The sequence below is a fragment of the Podarcis bocagei genome, assembly GCF_964188305.1.
Source record: "Podarcis bocagei genome assembly, chromosome: 13".
Taxonomy (NCBI): domain Eukaryota; kingdom Metazoa; phylum Chordata; class Lepidosauria; order Squamata; family Lacertidae; genus Podarcis; species Podarcis bocagei.
The window spans coordinates 52,398,944-52,418,358 of NC_138138.1; the positions used below are offsets into that span (position 1 = coordinate 52,398,944).

The 19,415-nt window shown below is 45.9% G+C and overlaps 1 protein-coding gene and 1 long non-coding RNA gene across 2 annotated transcripts; one reads left to right on the top strand and one right to left on the bottom strand.

The window, feature by feature from the left end:
• Nucleotides 1–1,833: 1,833 nt before the first annotated feature.
• LOC308572289 (transcription initiation factor TFIID subunit 9-like) lies at nt 1,834–18,944 on the bottom strand. The gene is made up of 7 exons (XM_081168289.1): nt 18,825–18,944; nt 18,561–18,642; nt 13,736–13,872; nt 11,437–11,571; nt 10,120–10,201; nt 8,633–8,746; nt 1,834–2,297 (listed from the first exon to the last, which is right to left on the bottom strand). The coding sequence occupies exons 1-7, from the start codon at nt 18,882–18,884 to the stop codon at nt 2,131–2,133; spliced, it is 777 nt and encodes a 258-aa protein (XP_081024415.1). The 5' UTR covers nt 18,885–18,944; the 3' UTR covers nt 1,834–2,130.
• Nucleotides 2,392–5,946, top strand: LOC308572339. The gene is made up of 3 exons (XR_014001733.1): nt 2,392–3,196; nt 3,588–4,980; nt 5,646–5,946. It is a non-coding gene; the product is annotated as an uncharacterized lncRNA (long non-coding RNA).
• Nucleotides 18,945–19,415: the final 471 nt, after the last annotated feature.

Here is a 19,415-nt window from a genome sequence, read left to right on the forward strand (position 1 = left end):
AGGGAGAAACGCGCTAAGAGGAAGGCACGCTTGGCAAATCCACACCGTGATCAACCCCCATCCAGAAACCTATGTCCCCACTGTGGAAGGACGTGTGGGTCCAGAATTGGCCTCCACAGTCACTTACGGACCCACTGCTAAAACAGTTTTATGGAAGACAATATTACTTGGCTATGAGTGATTGCCAAAGAAGAGCAAGCATTAAATTAATTTGTTATTGTTAACTGCTACATTAGATCCTATTAGCCCAACTGCAAAACAGGGCTATGACCTTGAATCGACCGAGTCCTTTTTAACCCAGCTGCGTAAAAACAGAACTGATTAATCCATTCTGAGAGAAAGCTTTGTTTACTAGAACTGGTATTACATGGCGATGAAGTTTTCAAGAATAACGAGGCTGGGAAAGTAACAATCACACACAAAAATGGAGGGAAATCTGCTTTCCCCCATTTCCCACATGTATATAAAATATATATTATATTGAACTCATCACACACACACCTCTCCAAAGCAAAGGGTGTAATGATGTTGTTATTCTTCCACTCAATATTTCTAAAAAGGGGGGCAGCTTGAGACGCAGGTGTTTTTCTATCACACTCCCTGGCAACGTGAAACCAGATTGCCTCCAGAACCAGCTTTGTCAAAACAGCACTGTCACTGCTTGCGGTTCGCTTAAAGAAAATGTTACGAAAATGATGTATAGATGGCACCCAACACCAGTGAAAGTAGCAAAAACGCATAGAACGATTTATGTTGGAAATGTAAAGAAAAAGATGGAACCTTTTACCATATGTGGTGGTCTTGTAAGGAGGTGAAAGCTTTCTGGGAAATGTATTATAATGAACTTTTAAAAATGTTGAAATATACTTTAAAACAAAAACAAAAACCCAGAAGCTTTCCTATTAGGTATAGTAAGTAGAGAAACACGTAAGCAGGATAAAACATGGTTTTTATATGCGACAACAGCGGCAAGAATGTTATTACAGTGGTGCCTCGCAAGACGAAAAGAATCCGTTCTGTGATTCTCTTCGTCTAGCGTTTTTTTCGTCTTGCGAAGCAAGCCCATTGAAGGATTAGCGCTATTAGCGGCTTTTAGCGGCTTATCTGCTGATCGGATCAGCTGATAAACGGCTTAGCGGCTTAGAAAAGGGGGGGAGGAAAAAAAACAGCAGGAACTCGCAAGACATTGTCGTCTTGCGAAGCAAGCCCATAGGAAATTCGTTTTGCGAAGCACCTCCAAAACAGAAAACTCTTTCGTCTAGCGAGTTTTCCGTCTTGCGAGGCATTCGTCTTGCGGGGCACCACTGTAGCCCAAAGATGGAAGCAAGAAGATGTAACAACGAAAGAAAAGTGGCAGATGAAATTAATGGACTGTGCAGAATTGGTGAAACTGACGGGAAAAAATCCGGAACCAACAGGACAAGGCTTTCCAGAAAAACTGGAACAAATTCATGTTATATATGAAGGACAACTGTAAACAATTAACATCGCTAGTAAGGTTACAGGAAGCTTTGTAAGGATAAATTTATTACTTATTGTAGTTAAGTAAGGAATTATGTAAGGGTATGATTTAGCAGGAATAAGAAATAGAGGAAAATGCAAGGTATAGAGTTTAAGTTTGAAAACCACTAGTCAGGGAGGAGGGAAAGTTACTGGCTCATGGAGCCAAATGTTTTGTTTTTTGGGGAAAGGCTGTTATGATGTTACGCAAAGAAAATAGATGTAAAAACCAATAAAAATTATTTGAAAGAAGAAGAAAAAACTGCACTCTTCCCCCCGCAACCCCCATCCAAGAAAGACATGTAGGAAACAAGAGTACCACCAGAACAGATGCACAGGTGCTGGTTCGTTTAATTCCAAGAGAGATCGGAGGAATGGGCTATGCCAGGAAGAGAATCAACTTTTTCCAAAGCTCCTGTGCTAAGCCTTCCACCATCTAGTGGCTTCCACATGTTTTCCATCTAATCTCCCATCAGTCCCAGTTTGGGTCCACTGCAGCTAGACTGTAGCCAACTGGGAGATTAGAGACATCTGCTTGTCTTCTCCTCCATCCCCTCCATTCTTGAAGGCTTCTGGAGAGGGAGAGGTGGAAGCGCCACGACTAAGGCAAAGAAAGGTGAGCGTTCCCTTTCACAAGTTATCGTAGTCGTCGTCTTCCTCGTGCTTCCTCTTCAAAGTGTTCGCCTCGCCAGAGCTGCCCTGCGACGACACCATGTTGGTGGTGATGAGGATGTTTTTGGACCCAATCAGGGAGGGGTTGATCAGCACATTCTGGACCGTGGGGGTAGTTGGAGTCGCTGAGGAGGAGAAAGGGAAGAATATTTGTTAGATATTTATACTGCCTGTCTGCATGCCAAAAATCAAGAATGATCGATCTGGATACAGGGAGGGAGGGAGGGATAGCTAGCTAGCTAGACAGACAGACAGACAGACAGACAGACAGACAGACAGTCAAAGCTGGGGGGAAATATGGGAGAAATGTACATTGATAATGCTGTGTATAAGAATAAAAGAAAATTATTGTAAATTAGTCTGGAGATGGTATTTAACACCTGTCAGATTAAATCAAATAAACAAGGAATATTCGGTGCTATGTTGGAGGGGGTGCCAGGAAAGAGGGAATTATGTTCACATGTGGGGGTGTACACATGTACAGTTTTTTTGGCAAAGGGTGTTTAAGGAGATGACAGAAACCACTGGGTTAAAGCTGATCAAAAGTCCAGAGGTATAATGATTATCGATTTACGATGGGGAGGACGGTTCGCAGGCTACGAAGGAGTCGCTCACAAATTTATTGGCCGCTGCACGAATTATTATAGCTAGGAAGTGGAAGGAGCAAGCAGGATTCCCCAAAAAATAGGCTAAAGGCAATTAGTATTTCATCCAGCAGAGCTTTACAGCTACTGAAAGCAAATGAGCATAATAGTCACAAATCCAATACATTCAGGATTGGCACTGTCCATAAGAAATCCAGTTGCAGCAGCAGACTTACCGTATTTTTGGCTCTATGAGACTCACCTTTTCCCTCCTAAAAAGTAAGGGGAAATGTGTGCGTCTTATGGAGCGAATGCAGGCTGCGCAGCTATCCCAGAAGCCAGAACAGCAAGAGGGATCGCTGCTTTCGCTGTTCTGGCTTCTGGGATTCAGAATATTTTTTTTCTTCTTTTCCTCCTCCAAAAACTAGGTGCGTCTTGTGGTGTGGTGCGTCTTATAGAGCGAAAAGTTCAAGTTTTCAAGTTTTATTGCGGCCAAAGCCAGTGACACTAAACACCACAAGATCAAACAACAAGAAATCAACGACAACCTCAGAGGAAAAAAAAAAAAAGGTTACACAAGGGAACTTCGCAGTGTGCCATTCAACAGAAGAGATTTACGCTTCCTAATTATTAAAGTGCAAAATTTAGCCACCTCATATGATATTGAGCTTGAGGAATCTTCCAGGAGGTATTTTCGAAGAATTTCGGGGGAGGATTCCAAATAATATTGAAGGGGTATAAATTTTGATAGAAGCGGTAAAATGAGTTGAACTCGTTCTTCACTATAAAATTCGCAAAATAGAAGAATCGCTTCTCGGCCTTTTGGCTAAGATCAAGTGTAGTGTATAGAGCGAAAAATACGGTACTTTGCTGCTTCGCTTTTTATCTGTTTCCAGGCCTCATAAGTACGTTGAGAGTCTGACTTCTGGATCAGACCACTGGTGCATCTGTGGTGCACTGTTCTCACACTGGCCAACTGGTTTCCTATGGCAAACCAGCTAGCAGGACCTGGACACAACTGACCCTCCGCTCTTGTGCCTCCAAGCAGCTAGCATTGAAGAGGAGACACAAACACACCTCTTTCCTCCCTGAATTTGCCTAACCCTCTCTTAAAGCCATCTAGGTTGTTGGTCATCACCACCACCTGTGGGAACAAGTGTCAGTTTGCATTTCTTGGCACGGAAAATATTGATATTCCAGGCAATCAAAGGAAAGTATTCCTCTATGCAACAGCAGCTGCCAGGATGCTCATAGCAAAAAAGCTGAAGGGGGGGGGGGAAATCTCATCAATAAAAGAATGGCAAATTAAACTTTGTGAATATATAAACTTGGCAAGATTTACAGCATTCTTAAGGGGACAATAGGACCAAAAATCAGCAGAAGAATGTGATTGTGTCAAAATATACATGAAAAAACATTGTTCTGGAGAAAATATATCGGTATGTAATGAATGAAGCTTTGTAGAGTTAAAGAAATTGGAAAAAAAAGGTGCAAAAGGTATAATGATAGAGGTAATTTACATTAGACACAACAATTCAGAAAGATTAAAAATTCTGAAGTCTCAAAACAGGAAGGAAGTCAATATGTATGTGTATATGTACGTAAAGTTTGTTATGATGGTATCGTTTTCTTTGTAGGTTTGTTTTTTGTCCTTTTTTGTTTTGTTTTTCCTTTTTGGATTTTATGTTTGTAATTTTTGTTGTAATTTCGCACTGAAGATAAAGTAAAATAAAATACTGATCTGATGTGTAGAGATCTTTCCTGTTCTAATTAATTCAAGAGGGTTCTGAGAGCTTTTCTCTGTGTGAAAGAAACAAGCTGAAGGTTTGTTATGTTTTCAGTTATTCCTTCAGAGAAGCAGAGTACAGCTGGCTTAAACTGGTCCTGTTATCTCTTTCTGCCAAGGTCTTGCTGACTATAATAACAAGGCCAGAAGGAGATTGGGTTTCACACTTTCTCTTTCTATCTCTCTTCCTTCTGGTGTGGTGTTTTGTATACAGTGGGTTTTTTAAAAATAATAATAATATTTTATTAAACTTCCATTTTATAATATTTAAATACATCCTTATTGTTACCTGAATTCTTTGCTCATATGAGATCATCGACTTCCCTCCCTCCCGCCTCATGGTTTGTTCATAATTCATTTCTATATCCTAGCATTGGTACCTCTTCCAATTTACATTTCACTTATTCCAATTATCACAAATTTTGAGGAAATACAGTGGTGCCTCGCAAGACGAAATTAATTCGTTCTGCAAGTCTCTTCGTCTTGCGGTTTTTTCGTCTTGCGATGCACGGTTTCCCATAGGAATGCATTGAAAATCAATTAATGCGTTCCTAGGGAAACCGCCTTCAGACCAGGTCCGGGGACAGTCTGTCCCCGGACCTCTTCTGAAGGCTGGGGGGGGGGGGACAAGGGCTTTTCTTCCCACCCCCAGCATTTTAAAAAACCCCGGGACAGCGGAGGACTTCTCCGCTGTCCGGGGCGATTTAAAAGCCCCTGGGAAGGCAGGCAGGGGGGACAAAGACTTTTGCCCCCCGCCAGCCTTCAGAAGGTGTTCCCGCCCCCCGCCCCACTTCGGAGCACCGGGAGAAGCGATCTCCCCGCAGCCCCTTGCTTCAAAAGAGGTCCGGGGGCAGCGGGAAGCGCTTCCCACTGCCCCCAGACCTCTTTTGAAGCAAGGGGCGGTGGGGAGAAGCGATCTCCCCGCCGCCCCTTGCTTCAAAAGAGAAGACCCGCTGTCCCCGGGGCAAGCTTCGTTTTGCGAAGCAAGCCCATAGGGAAATTCGTCTTGCGAGGCAACTCGAAAACGAAAAAACCTTTCGTTTTGCGAGTTTTTCGTCTCGCGAGGCGTTCGTCTTGCGGGGTACCACTGTATAAAAAGGCAGTAATCATTGTTACAGGTCTTTTCGTAACAACCCTGGTAGCGTTGTTAATTGTTCTTCAATTATCCTTCAAATATTGTACAAATTTACTCCAGTCTTTTTGGAAAGCTCCATCACGCTGTTTTTTTATTCTCCCAATCAGCTCCGCCAATTCTGTATATAGTGTTAAGGTTTAGTCTTATTATAAGTTATTGTAAGTTTAAGTTAAGTCTGCTGCAACTGGATTTCTTATGGACGGTGCCAATCCTGAATGTGTTGGATTTGTGACTGTTATGCTCATTTGCCTTCAGTAGCAATAAAGCTCTGCTGGATTAATTGCCTTTCGTCTATTTTTTGGGGAATCCTGCAACGTGTTTTAAGTTTTTGCTCTGCTAACTGTACGTCGGAGTTCTGCTCTGGATCGACATTGAGTAGAATTAATGACAGAAAGTGCCACAGTTACAGCTGCGTGCTTCGCGAAGAAGTACTTTGTTCCTAATCTGCCCTGAATCTTCCAACCTTCAGCTTCAGTCTAGGGAGACCAGTTGGCTCCCTCTATCCAGACTGAGTTAAGGATGCGCCGGAAATATTTTTTGCAGGAGAAACAGCCTTGAGGCAGCCGGGTGAAGAGTAAACACCCTGTTTTTCGCACAGAGGAATGCAGCTCTGATAAGACAGGCATGCTTTTGCTCTGTGAAGGTGACTAAATTTCTAAGCATATGCGAAGTTAAGGCAAGGGGATGCCTCTATAGAAAACCTGTGTACTTTGCAGGCCTGCGGAACCCATGACGGTGGCTTCCGCAACAGCCATTATTCTCAGCCAATAAACTTGCATCAACCTTTTTCATCGAGCGTTTCTCAGGACGTGCAGAGCTGCACTTTTTATTATTACTACAGTCAAACCTCGGTTCTTGAACAGCTCCATTTTCGAGCATTTTGGCTCCCGAACGCCGAAAACCAGGAAGTAACCGCTCCGGTTTTCAAACGATTTTTGGAAGCCAAACGTGCCTTGAGGCTTCCGTTTTGCGTTTCCCTATTGCAGGCACGTCCAACAGGTAGATCGTGATCTACCGGTAGATCACAGGACGTCTGTGGTAGATCACTGGCTCCCCCCAAAGAAGCTCAACAAGTTGGGCTCCCCTAAAAAAAAAGCTCAAAACATTTGCCCTGCACCCCCCTCAAAACGGGGCTTTACTCCTCCCTAAAAAAAACCTCAGCAACTTTGAACTGAACCCCAAAGAAACAGGCCTTTCTCCTTCCTCAAAAAAGCTTCCAACTGCCTTCCGGAACAGATTACGTTCGACAACCGAGGTTTGATTGTATTATTTATTGAATTTATATACCTGCCTATACCCAGGGGACTTAGGGCGGCCCACAGAATAAAATCAAGATACAGTTGGCGCTCGGGTTGCAAATGTGATCCGTGCGGGATGCATGTTCGCAACCTGCAGCGTTCGCAACCTGCGCATGCGCAAAGCGCGATTCAGCGCTTCTGTGCATGCGTGAGCGCCGAAACCCGCAAGTAACCCGTTCCGGTACTTCTGGGTTTCGGCGGTCCACAACCCGCAAAAACGCAACCTGAAGCATCTGTAACCCGAGGTATGACTGTATAAAACCACAAAATACCTAATAAAAATTCAAACAACCCAATAGCCTACCCTCCAAGAAGGTGGCACAGGTATTGGGTTTCGTCCTCTAGCTAGAAAGGGATGTCAGCCTTCACAACAGCTCCTTTGCCTTGGGTTCAAGGGAAGAGAATGGTCTGCCCATCCTTATTCTCAGCAGCAGCTCGTGCCCACTGGGGCTGGCAAGGCAAGAAGCACTGAGACCAGCAGTAGGATGAATCAAAGCCAATGATAAGAAGAACCACCATTTGATCCAGGCATAGGCAAACTCGGCCCTCCAGATGTTTTCGGACTTACAACTCCCATCATCCCTGACCACAGGTCTGTTAGCTAGGGATGATGGGAGTTGTAGTCCCAAAACATCTGGAGGGCCAAGTTTGCCTATGCCTGCTCTGACCAGTTGCAGGAAGGGTAGGTGGGGCTAGCTGAAAGCTGGCTGATTGCCTGGTCAATGAGCTACTTCCCTAATAATAATAATAATAATAATAATAATAATAATAATAATAATAACAACAAATTTTATTTATACCCCGCCCTCCCCGGCCAGAGCTAGGCTCAGGGCGGCTAACACCAGTAAACATAACAGTAAAAACGTAATAGGGGAAAAGGAAAAATAAAACAATTTAAAATACAGGTTAAAATGCAATTTAAAATGCAGCCTCATTTTAAAAGTAACCCATAATCACATAAAGGGAGGGAAACGTAAGGGTCAGACTGAGTCCAAACCAAAGGCCAGGAGGAACAGCTCTGTCTTGCAGGCCCTGCGGAAAGAAATCAGATCCTAACAGAACAGCCCCCACCCCTCTTTCTTCTCCAGGAGTTTGCCACATAAGGGTGAGAGCTGGAACACGCACAAACAGCCCCCCTCCAAATCTTGCAAATAAAGAGAAGGCACACTTGAGATCAAGGGACGCGGGTGGCACTGTGGGCTAAACCACAGAGCCTAGGGCTTGCTAATCCGAAGGTCGGCGGTTCGAATCCCCGCGACGGGGTGAGCTCCCGTTGCTCGGTCCCTGCTCCTGCCAACCTGGCAGTTCGAAAGCACATCAAAGTGCAAGTAGATAAATAGGTACCACTCCAGTGGGAAGGTAAACGGCGTTTCCGTGCGCTGCTCTGGTTCGCCAGAAGCGGCTTAGTCCTGCTGGTCACATGACCCAGAAGCTGTACGCCGGCTCCCTCGGCCAGTAAAGTGAGATGAGTGCCGCAACCCCAGAGTCAGCCACGACTGGACCTAACGGTCAGGGGTCCCTTTACCTTTACCTTACACTTGAGCTCACACTTTTCCCACCCGACAAAAGGTTTAGCTTTTGTACCGCAGAGTCCCGGTTCCCCCATTCGAGGAAAAGCGTTGCAGCTGTAACACCTGACGGCGTGGCTTGCTCTCACCTGATTTTACGGAGGTCTGGGAGGTTGGGATCTGCACCGTGAATCTTTGACCGGTCAGAGGCATGGGAGTGCCGACTTTCGTTGAAACCGACACCGTCTGCGCCGAAGGAGTTCCTGAAATTCACAGAACCAGGATTCAGTTTCGAAGCAGCAACCCGTTGTTTTTAAATCCAAGGTGACATATGGAGGTTGCCAGTCAAAAACATGAAGAATAAGGCTCCATCTGTACTATGCATTTAAATCAGATTATCGCTTAACAGTCATGGCTTCCCCCAGGAACTGCTGTTTACCTCTCCCCCCCTTCTCTTGCTATCTGTGTTTTATCAGTCGTCTTCTTATTTTGGCTATCATCAAACAGCCATAGGACACATTGAAAATATACATTTAGAGCATGATGGTGCCACGTTAAAGTAATGGCTTCTTCCCCAAAGGATTCTGGGAGCTGTGGTTTGTTAAGGGTGCTGAGAATTGTTTGTTGTTGTTTAGTCGTGTCCGACTCCTAATCCCCTCACAGAACTACAATTCCCAGAGTGGTTTAACCTCTTCTTAGGAAGCTCTGGGAATTACCGTATTTTTCGCTCCATAAGACGCACCAGACCATAAGACGCAACTAGTTTTTGGAGGAGGAAAACAAGGAAAAAAATATTCTGAATCTCAGAAGCCAGAACAGCAAGAGGGATCGCTGTGCAGCGAAAGCAGCAATCCCTCTTGCTGTTCTGGCTTCTGGGATAGCTGCGCAGCCTGCATTCGCTCCATAAGACGCATTACTTTTTAGGAGGGAAAAAGTGAGTCCTATAGAGCAAAAAATACAGTATATTGCCGTGAAGGAAATAAGGGCTCCAAACAACTCTCAGCAACAAACTACGCTTCCCAGGATACTCTGGGGGAAGCCATGGCTGTTTAAAATGGAATAAGAGTGCTTTAAATGTACAATAATTTATTATTTATACCCCACCCTTTTGAATTATGGTGCTGGAGGAGACTCTTGAGAGTCCCATGGACTGCAAGAAGATCAAACCTCTCCATTCTGAAGGAAATCAGCCCTGAGTGCTCACTGGAAGGACAGATCCTGAAGCTGAGGCTCCAAGACTTTGGCCACCTCATGAGAAGAGAAGACTCCCTGGAAAAGACCCTGATGTTGGGAAAGATGGAGGGCACAAGGAGAAGGGGACGACAGAGGACGAGATGGCGGGACAGTGTTCTCGAAGCTACCAGCATGAGTTTGACCAAACTGCGGGAGGCAGTGGAAGACAGGAGGGCCTGGCGTGTTCTGGTCCAGGGGGCCACGAAGAGTCGGACACCACTAAACAACAACAACCCAACCCACCTGGCTCGGTTTCCTCCAGCCAGCCATTCTGTGCTGCTCCCAACAGAATATTAAAAACACAACAAAACATCAAACATTAAACACTTCCCTAAATAGGGCTGCCTTCAGCTGTCTTCTAAAAGTCAGGTAGCCTTCGATAGAATCAGAAGCTGAAACTTGCCTAATGTCGGCGTGCTGGGCCTGCTGGTGACGGCACCGACGCTCAGTCGTGGCACCGTGATCCGTGCCGCAGAGGAAGTCAGCTGGAACGAAGAAGCACCCAATTAATAGGTCATTCAGGGTCACTGGCTCAGAAAACGGCCTGTTTTAAAGGGAGGGCCGTACATTCAGTAATACTGTGTCATGGGCTGGTTGGATGTGGAGGAATGGTGGAAGGAAACCCCAGGGGGGAAAGGCTCAGAGACCGGGAACGGTGGTGAGATAACGATGAGCAGACAGAGGAAGAAGACGATAACGGACTGGCATAGCAAACGACAAGAATTTGCTGAAATGGCGCCGTTGACAAACAGCAACTCAAAACAAAAATTTATGGGATAGATATAAGACAAATGTTCAGAAATATAGTAAAGGTTCGCTATCTATGCTAGCATTTGAGTGACATTGGAGAGGAATTGAGTTGAGAAATAAGATTAAGGGTACATATTGATATAGGAATGCATTAGATAAAATGGAAAGAAATATACAATAATAAGTGTACATTCATTTGTAAAAAAGGAATATATGACTGGCAGAATCCGAGACCAGGGAGAAGAGTTGGTAGAAGAAGATTGGAGGAAATTTAAAACTTATTTGCAGAAATATTGTAAAATTTTTGAATGCTGATGACATTGAAATGAATTGCAGGGGTTCTAGCAACAAGCTAAAATGTAAGATTGGATTAATAATAGATAAACTAATAGGACATGAATTTGCTGAACCAATTCTTAAAAGGGATACAAAAATGGGAGACGTGAGGAAGTCAGGAAAATAAGTTAATTAAAGATGAGAAATCAAGAAAGAGGGAATTTTTGTTTTCTTTTATATGTGTTTTTTCTTTTTCTTTTTTTGTGTTTAATGTCTGTATTTTTGTATTTTGTATCTTTTTCGTTTTTGTATTTTTCTAAACTTTTCTATTGATAAAACCCAATAAAATATTATATATATATAAAAAAGGAATATACAACGGGATAAACAGGAAGTCCAAAGTGTTGGTACATATATGATTTTGGAACAGCTTTGTCTGTTTTTTCTTTCTTTAGGTACACAAATTTGGTATATAAATTTTGTATACACATTGAAAATTATATTATAATATGCCCTGTAATGTAATATGATAATGTATACATATGTGACATAAGAACATTAATTAAAAGGGGGGGGGGAAGACAGAGGAAGAAGACTGGGAGGAGGAGATGTCGGAGGCTGGAGAGGCTACAGGGTTCAGTGAGTGGGGAGAGTGTGTGGCAGACAGACTCTTCATTTTGGGTAGGCTCCTTACCTTCTTCTGAAAAGACTTCAGCCTGTAATTTGGCGCTGTGAGGCAGTATCTATCCGGCGGCAACCTCGGGCCCGAGTATGGCTTTATCAAAGGCAACGGCGTTTGGTTCTTCTGTCTCGCAATATCTAGCAAAAACTTTTTCCAAGAAAGAAGAAGAAAAAAAGTAATAAGAAAACAGGAAGGTACCTTGAATACCAAGTCAGCCCATTGGTCCAGCAAGCTCAGTATTGGGCTCTCTGATTGGAAGCAGCAGCTCTCTAAGGCCGGCATAGGCAAACTGGGCCCTCCAGATGTTTTGGGACTACATCTCCCATCATCCCTGACCACTGGTCCTGTTAGCTAGGGATGATGGGAGTTGTAGTCCCAAAACATCTGGAGGGCCCAGTTTGCCTATGCCTGGACTGGGGTTTCAGGCCAGAGTCTCAGCCAGCCTGACCTGGAAGAGATGTCAAAGATTAAGTTTAAGACCTTCTGCATGCAAAACAGGAGCTCTACAGCTAAGCTCCTCTCAAATTCCTCCTCAGCACCGATCATACTGGTGAAGGGGGAAATCACAAAGTGCTGGTCCACATCTAGGCCACATTGACAGCGTACAGTGATACCTCAGGTTAAGTACTTAATTCGTTCTGGAGGTCCGTACTTAACCTGAAACTGTTCTTAACCTGAAGCACCACTTTAGCTAATGGGGCCTCCCGCTGCCGCCGCGCCGCCGCAGCACGATTTCTGTTCTCATCCTGAAGCAAAGTTCTTGACCTGAAGCACTATTTCTGGGTTAGCGGAGTCTGTAACCTGAAGCGTATGTAACCTGAAGCATATGTGCCCTGAGGTATCACTGTACGTTTAAAGCACATCAAACAGCCATGAATTCCGCCAAAGAATTCTGGGAGCTGAAGTTTGTTAAGTACGTAAGAATCATAGAACTGCAGAGTTGGATCCAGGAACCCACGAATCATCCAGTCAAACTCCCCTTGCAATGCAGGAATAGGAAGGTGGCCCATACAGGAATCGAACCCGTGACCTTGGCGTTACCAGCACCACGTTCTAACCAACTGAGCTAACTCTTGGCCTTGAGGGTGCTGGGAGTTGTTAAGATGCCCCTATTCCCCTCACAGAGCTATTATTTGAAAACTGTCTCTCTTGAAAACTGAGAGGGGGAAAAGAGCTCTCCAAACAACTCAGCGTTCTTAACAAACTGCACCTCCCAGTATTCTTTGAGGGGGGAAGTCAACACTGTTTAAAGTGCTATTGCAGCGTGTTAAATGCAAGCCTCTCTTATCCTTAGCCTCTCCCTGCTACCTTTTATTTGCTTGGTTAGATATTGTTTACCTGCCACCTTCCTTTCATAATAGAGGAGCCAGAATTATATATATGTGGCTCCCAAGTGATCTACCCAGGCACTTCCAACCGGCTTAGTTGAGCAAGGTGATGGCCTTGCTTGACTTCCAAACACACCCCAGCGCCCTGTCTACCCTGCTCACGTTAATTTTGCACAGAGCTATGATCGTGTATAGGGGACGTGGGTGGTGCTGTGGGTTAAACCACAGAGCCCAGGACTTGCCGATCAGAAGGTCGGTGGTTCGAATCCCCACGACACGGTGAACTCCCGTTGCTCGGTCCCTGCTCCTGCCAACCTAGGAGTTCGAAAGCACCTCAAAGTGGAAGTAGATAAATAGGTACCGCTCCGGCGGGAAGGTAAACGGCGTTTCCGTGCACTGCTCTGGTTCGCCAGAAGCGGCTTAGTCATGCTGGCCACATGACCCGGAAGCTGTACGCCGGCTCCCTCGGCCAATAAAGCGAGATGAGCGTCGCAACCCCAGAGTCGGCCACGACTGGACCTAATGGTCAGGGGTCCCTTTACCTTTACCTTTTATGCTCATGTATGGCTATAATAAGAATCCTTCCCTTTCCCCAATACAGTGGTACCTCGGGTTAACATACGCTTCAGGTTACAGACTTCGATAACCCAGAAATAGGACCTCGGGTTAAGAACTTTGCTTCAGGGTGAGAAAAGAAATTGTGATCCGGCGGCGTGGCAGCAGCAGGAGGCCCCATTAGCTAAAGTGGTGCTTCAGATTTAGAACAGTTTCAGGTTAAGAACGGACCTCCGGAACAAATTAAGTACTTAACCCGAGGTACCACTGTCTCACATGATGATTTAGAAAGTTCCAGAGCCATTGATGTATTAAAACATCACTGATGTATTAATCGCCTTTCAAACTGCCATCTCAAGGCCCTTTACACGCAAGGTAATAATAATAATAATAACAGTTAAAGGATAATTAAAAGAGTTAAAACATACATCTCTGGGTGGCGGCGAAGTGAATGACTGGTCTGTCCTGCACTGGATAGCCAGCCTCACATCATCTGCGTCGACGCTCGACTTCTTTGCATGACTGGAATAAATTTTGGCATCTTCCAAGATGGTTGTCACATATCCTGTCAGGAAGTAAAAGCCAGAATGCAAGAACATTAAGAGCGGTCTGCAGGATCAAGCCAAAGGCTCATTTAGCCCAGTTTCCTGTTCACACAGCAGCCAACAAGGCGACTCTTCTGGGAAACTCATACGCAGGACCTGAGGACAACACTTGCGATTCAGAACAGTGATAGAAACTCAGATATATAAGCTGCGCGCCAAATGGCTCCTTAAACAAGGGTCACAGTTGCCAAAACAGAATGTCTAGTTGCCATTTTTGGGGCCCGCTGGCTCAAAAACCATCTTTTTCAATATGATTTTTTGGTTCCTGAAACTCACTTCTGATTGTTTAGATAATATATAATGGGTAGAATTCCACTGCAATGTGCTCTATGTGGGGCTACCTTTGAAGGTGACCCGGAAACTACAACTAATCCAGAATGCGGCAGCCAGACTGGGATCTGGAAGCGGCCGCTGAGATGACATAACATTGGTCCTGAAAGACCTACATCGGCTCCCAGTACGTTTCCGGGCACAATTCAAAGTGTTGGTGCTGACCTTGAAAGCCCTGAACAGCCTCGGTCCTGTATACCTGAAGGAGCGTCTCCACCCCCATCGTCCGGCGCAAAGGGCCTTCTGGCGATTCCCTCCCTATGAAAAGCCAAGTTACAGGGAACCAGGCAGAGGGCCTTCTCGGTAGTGGCGCCCACCCTGTGGAACGCCCTCCCATCAGATGTCAAAGAGATAAACAACTACCTGACATTCAGAAGACATCTGAAGGCAGCCCTGTTCAGGGAAGTTTTTAATGTGTGACATTTTAATGTATTTTTAATCTTTGTTGGCCCAGAGTGGCTGGGGAAACCCAGCCAGACGGGTGGGGTACAAATGATAAATTATTATTATTATTATTATTACAGGATAGGGGATTAGTCTGCGAAAACAGTTGCGATCCAAGGATCCCCAGGCATGCACCTCCAGATGGTGGAGACATCAGGCACCATTCTGGCACCCAGGCATCTTCACTTGGTCGCAAGTGGCAGGTAGCCAGGTGCAAAATGTGCCTAGCACCTGGCCCATTCCTAACTGTCAGGGACTGGGCAGAGGAGGAATGGTGGAGATTGCCTCCCCATCCTCACCTTTCCAGGGAGGAGGAGAAAAAAGAATACAGTATAGATTTACAAGAGGGGTTTGAGGGAGGTCGCAGCTCAGAGACAGATGAGGGGGAAAGTTGGGAGATCATAGGAGAGCCAGAGCAACACCTAGCGGACACGTTGGCATTAGAAAGCATCCCAGACCCTCCATCTCCCAGAACCCGGCAGGCCTTAAAAGTAGGAGAGCAAAGAGCTCAAAGACAGAGGGCACATAGCAGCACCCCTAGAGGAGGTGATGAGAATGACAAATGAGGAAGTGGGAGAGATAGGGGTAGAGATTCACAAGCGACAACACCATTATCCATTAAGCATTACTGTATTTTAATACAGTGGTACCTCGGGTTAAGAACTTAATTCGTTCTGGAGGTCCGTTCTTAACCTGAAACTGTTCTTAACCTGAAGCACCACTTTAGCGAATGGGGCCTCCTGCTGCTGCCGCGCCGCCAGAGCACGATTTCTGTTCTCACCCTGAAGCAAAGTTCTTAACCCAAGGTACTATTTCTGGGTGAGCGGAGTCTGTAATCTGAAGTGTATGTAACCTGAAGCGTATGTAACCCGAGGTACCGCTGTATTGTGTTGGAAGCCACCCAGAGTGGCTGGGGAAGGCCAGCCAGATGAGCGGGGTATAAATAATAAATTATTCTTATTTTTATCCAAGAGGCTGGGTTCTATAGCCTCTCTCTGTAAAGACTGAAATGAAAAAGGACTGTAAGAAACTTTTCCTTGTCTCTATACTTTCCTGGGCAACCAGCCGGGAGCTGCTGAGGCATCCTGACACTAACACTGGTTCAGAAAGTGCCTCTGAAAGTGGAGGCAGCCCACAGCAGCCACTGGAAGCCTTATTATTCTCTGATCCTCTCTTAAAGCCATCCAAGTTGGGGGTGATATAGAAAAAATGGGGTGGGTTGGCTTTTGCTGCCCAACTCCCCCAAGGGACTGAATCCTCTAAGTCCCTGACTGGTCAGAGATGAATGGATGGAGGCAGGAGGCAGTGAAAGCAAGGTAGATCTTTATTTTTCTGTTGCAACAGAGTTCCCTCCCCTCCTTGCAAGGAGGCAAGAAAGACCCCGAACCGAGAAGAAACCTCTCTTTTTAAGGTTTGCATTTTGGCACAGAGAAGAAGCACATCCCCTATACAAACAGTCAGAAATTATATCGCACTTAAAGTGGGGTTGCTGTGGCTCAGGCAGGCCAAGGTGCGATATTCCTGAGGATTTGGCAAGTTTCACATAGTTCCAGACAGAATTTACACAAAACATTGGCATTTGATATGACAATCAAGATGCCTCTCAAACATCCCTCAGTGCAGAGCATCTGAGCAAACAATCACAATTAGAATCATAGAATCCTAGAGTTGGAAGAGACCACAAGGGCCATCGAGTCCAGCCCCCTGCCAAGCAGGAAACACCATCAGAGCACTCATGACATATGGTTGTCAAGCCTCTGCTTAAAGACCTCCAAAGTAGGAGACTCCACCACACTCCTTGGCAGCAAATTCCACTGTCAAACAGCTCTTACTGTCAGGAAGTTCTTCCTAATGTTGAGGTGGAATCTTCTTTCTTGTAGTTTGGATCCATTGCTCCGTGTCCGCTTCTCTGGAGCAGCAGAAAACAACCTTTCTCCCTCCTCTATGTGACATTCTTTTATATATTTGAACATGGCTATCATATCACCCCATAACCTCCTCTTCTCCAGGCTAAACATGCCCAGCTCCCTTAGCCGTTCCTCATAAGGCATCGTTTCCAGGCCTTTGACCATTTTGGTCAAAGGCCTGGAAACGATTAATACAAAGGAGGTTCATAAATATAGGAGAGGAATCCCTTCAGGAAATTCCCCTGATTGCTATCTGCCTACCTGTTCAGGCAAGGGGGATTAAGGAGGCAGAGGAAATATTAAGTCTTTAGCGAGAGCCAAGATGGCTTTCGGATTGCTCTCCTGTACTGTTTTAGATATGTGGTTTATATACTTATGTACGTGTTTTTACCTTGTGCGATCATAGAATCATAGAGTTGGAAGAGACACAAGGGCCATCGAGTCCAACCCCCTGCCAAGCAGGAAACAATTATCAACATGTATTCTATATTTGAGACCTTAGAATTCCTATAACAACAGAAAGTTGGTTCTGCCAGGAGCTCAGACTTCTGGGTAAAGAGGGAAGTTCAGAATAAAGCAATTTCTCTCTGCTAGCTGCTGGCACTCTCACCAATTTCTCCTGTGCTACTTTGTACCAGGGCTTCAAGGCCCAAGGTGTGTTTGCCTTGTGCAATTATCAACATATATCGGAGACCTTAGAATTCCTATAACAATACAGTCATACCTCGGGTTACACGCGCTTAAGGTTGCGTTTTTTTGGGTTGTGGACTGCCGAAACCCAGAAGTACCGGAATGGGTTACTTCTGGGTTTTGGCAGCCGTGCATGTGCAGAAGTGCTAAATCGCGCTTTGCACATGCGCAGAAGTGCTGGATCGCAACCCGTGCGTGCGCAGATGCGGCTTGCGAATGTGCATCCCACACGCTTCGCGTTCGCAACCCGAGCGTCCACTGTAGAGTGGTACTTCTGGTTGCGAACGGGATCCATTCCGGAGACCCGTTTACAATATGAAAAGAGCGCAACCTGCAGCGGCGCGTCTGTGCACGCACGGGTTGCGATTCGCCGCTTCTGCACAAGCGCGTAATATCATTTTGCGCGTCTGCACATGCACAAGCGGCGAAACCTGGTAGTAACCCTGTCTGGTACTTCTGGGTCGCCACAGGACGTAACCTGAAAGAACGTAACACGAAGCGGACGTAACATGAGGTATGACTGTATGTACACAGGCTAAGACCCTACCTGCCCGCAGACTATCTCGCCAGAGTGGTGCCTGCTCTAGTTATCTCCCGCTTGGACTACTGCAACACGCTCTACGTGAGGCTACCTTTGAAGGTGACCCAGAAACTGCAATTAATCCAGAATGCGGCAGCTAGACTGGTGGCTGGGACTGGCCGTCCGGACCACATAACACCGGTCCTGAGAGATCTTCATTGGCTCCCAGTACGTTTCCGAGCACAATTCAAAGTGTTGGTGCTGACCTTTAAAGCCCTAAACGGCCTCGGTCTTGTATACCTGAAGGAGCGTCTCCACCCCCATCGTTCAGCCCGGACACTGAGGTCCGGCGCCGAGGGCCTTCTGGCGGTTCCCTCCCTGAGAGAAGTGAGGTTACAGGGAACCAGGCAGAGGGCCTTCTCGGTAGTGGCGCCCACCTTGTGGAACACCCTCCCTTCAAATGTGAAGGAAATAAGCAGCTATCCTATCTTTAAAAGACATCAAGGAAGTTTTCAATATTTAATGCTGTATTGTTTTTAACATTTGATTGGGAGCCGCCCAGAGTGGCTGGGGAAACTCAGCCAGATGGGCGGGGTATAAATAATAAATTATTATTATTATTATTATTATTATTATTATTATTATTATTACTCCTACCTGGCGGGGCCAAATTGACCCAAACCTTTGACATGGAGGCAACATTTTGTTTAATTTTTTTTAAAAAAACAAAAACCCACACAGCATGGAGACAACTTACTATATGCAAACTCCAGCATCTGATTTATAACCCGTGGCTCATATTCCGTGATCCCCATGTCTTTCAGGATCTGGGCCATCACCTGTGCAAACCAAGAGAGCAGAAGGGCGCGTGAGAGGCGGGATCCCCGTTACGGGCTGCAAACTGGGCTGCAAGCAGGAAATGCAACCGTCTTCCTTGCAGCTGCAGCCCCTGCAAGCCCAGGGGGTGGGGGTCCCCGGCAGCCCCTCTCCGCTCTCCCCGCCTCCCCTCCCAACCCCACACCTGAGCGTCTTTGGGCGCGCTCTTGGGAGACGCCATCTTCACCGCCTCCATCGCCGCCATCGCTCCCAGGCGGTGGGGGGGGGGGTGGAAAGAGCAGCTGCAGCTCACTGGGCATGCGCCCCCCCCAATGTGCGCATGCGCAGTAGAGGAAGCGAAGCGAGGGCCTGGCAGTATCTCCCTCTTACGATTGCCCGATTGGCTCGTTGACTATAGAGGGGTTGCTGGGATTTTTTTTCAAAGACGAGCGCCTCCTCCGTCCGGAGGCGGCACTTCCGGGTTTCCTTTGACAATGTCATTTTAACTGTAGCCGCGAAAGAATCACTCGCGTTGATTAAGGAGCAATTGAAGAAATTCTAGATTGCGGCTGCGATTTCACTTAAGTGGCAGCAACAACACTCTGCTTCCTTCCTCCCTTGGAGATTTCTATGTTTTAGCTGACATTCCTGCCATTGCAGGGGGCTGGACTAGAGGACCCTGAGGGTTCCCTTCCATCCCTGCAATTCTGAAAAAAAATGCGGTGAAAATAAGCTCAGGAGTCCACGTTTATTTTCTGCCTCGGGTTTTATTTCTTTTCTTTTTTTTAACAAAAAA

What these genes read in the sequence shown, in the direction of transcription:
- LOC308572289 (XM_081168289.1), bottom strand. Translation starts at nt 18,884, where the DNA reads ATGGCGGCGATGGAGGCGGTGAAGATGGCGTCTCCCAAGAGCGCGCCC. An exon ending in GATGCTGGAGTTTGCATATA is followed by an intron (nt 13,873 to 18,560) that starts GTAAGTTGTCTC and finishes ACTTCCTGACAG; the next exon opens with GATATGTGACAACCATCTTG. An exon ending in GCCCAGCACGCCGACATTAG is followed by an intron (nt 8,747 to 10,119) that starts GCAAGTTTCAGC and finishes TGTGAATTTCAG; the next exon opens with GAACTCCTTCGGCGCAGACG.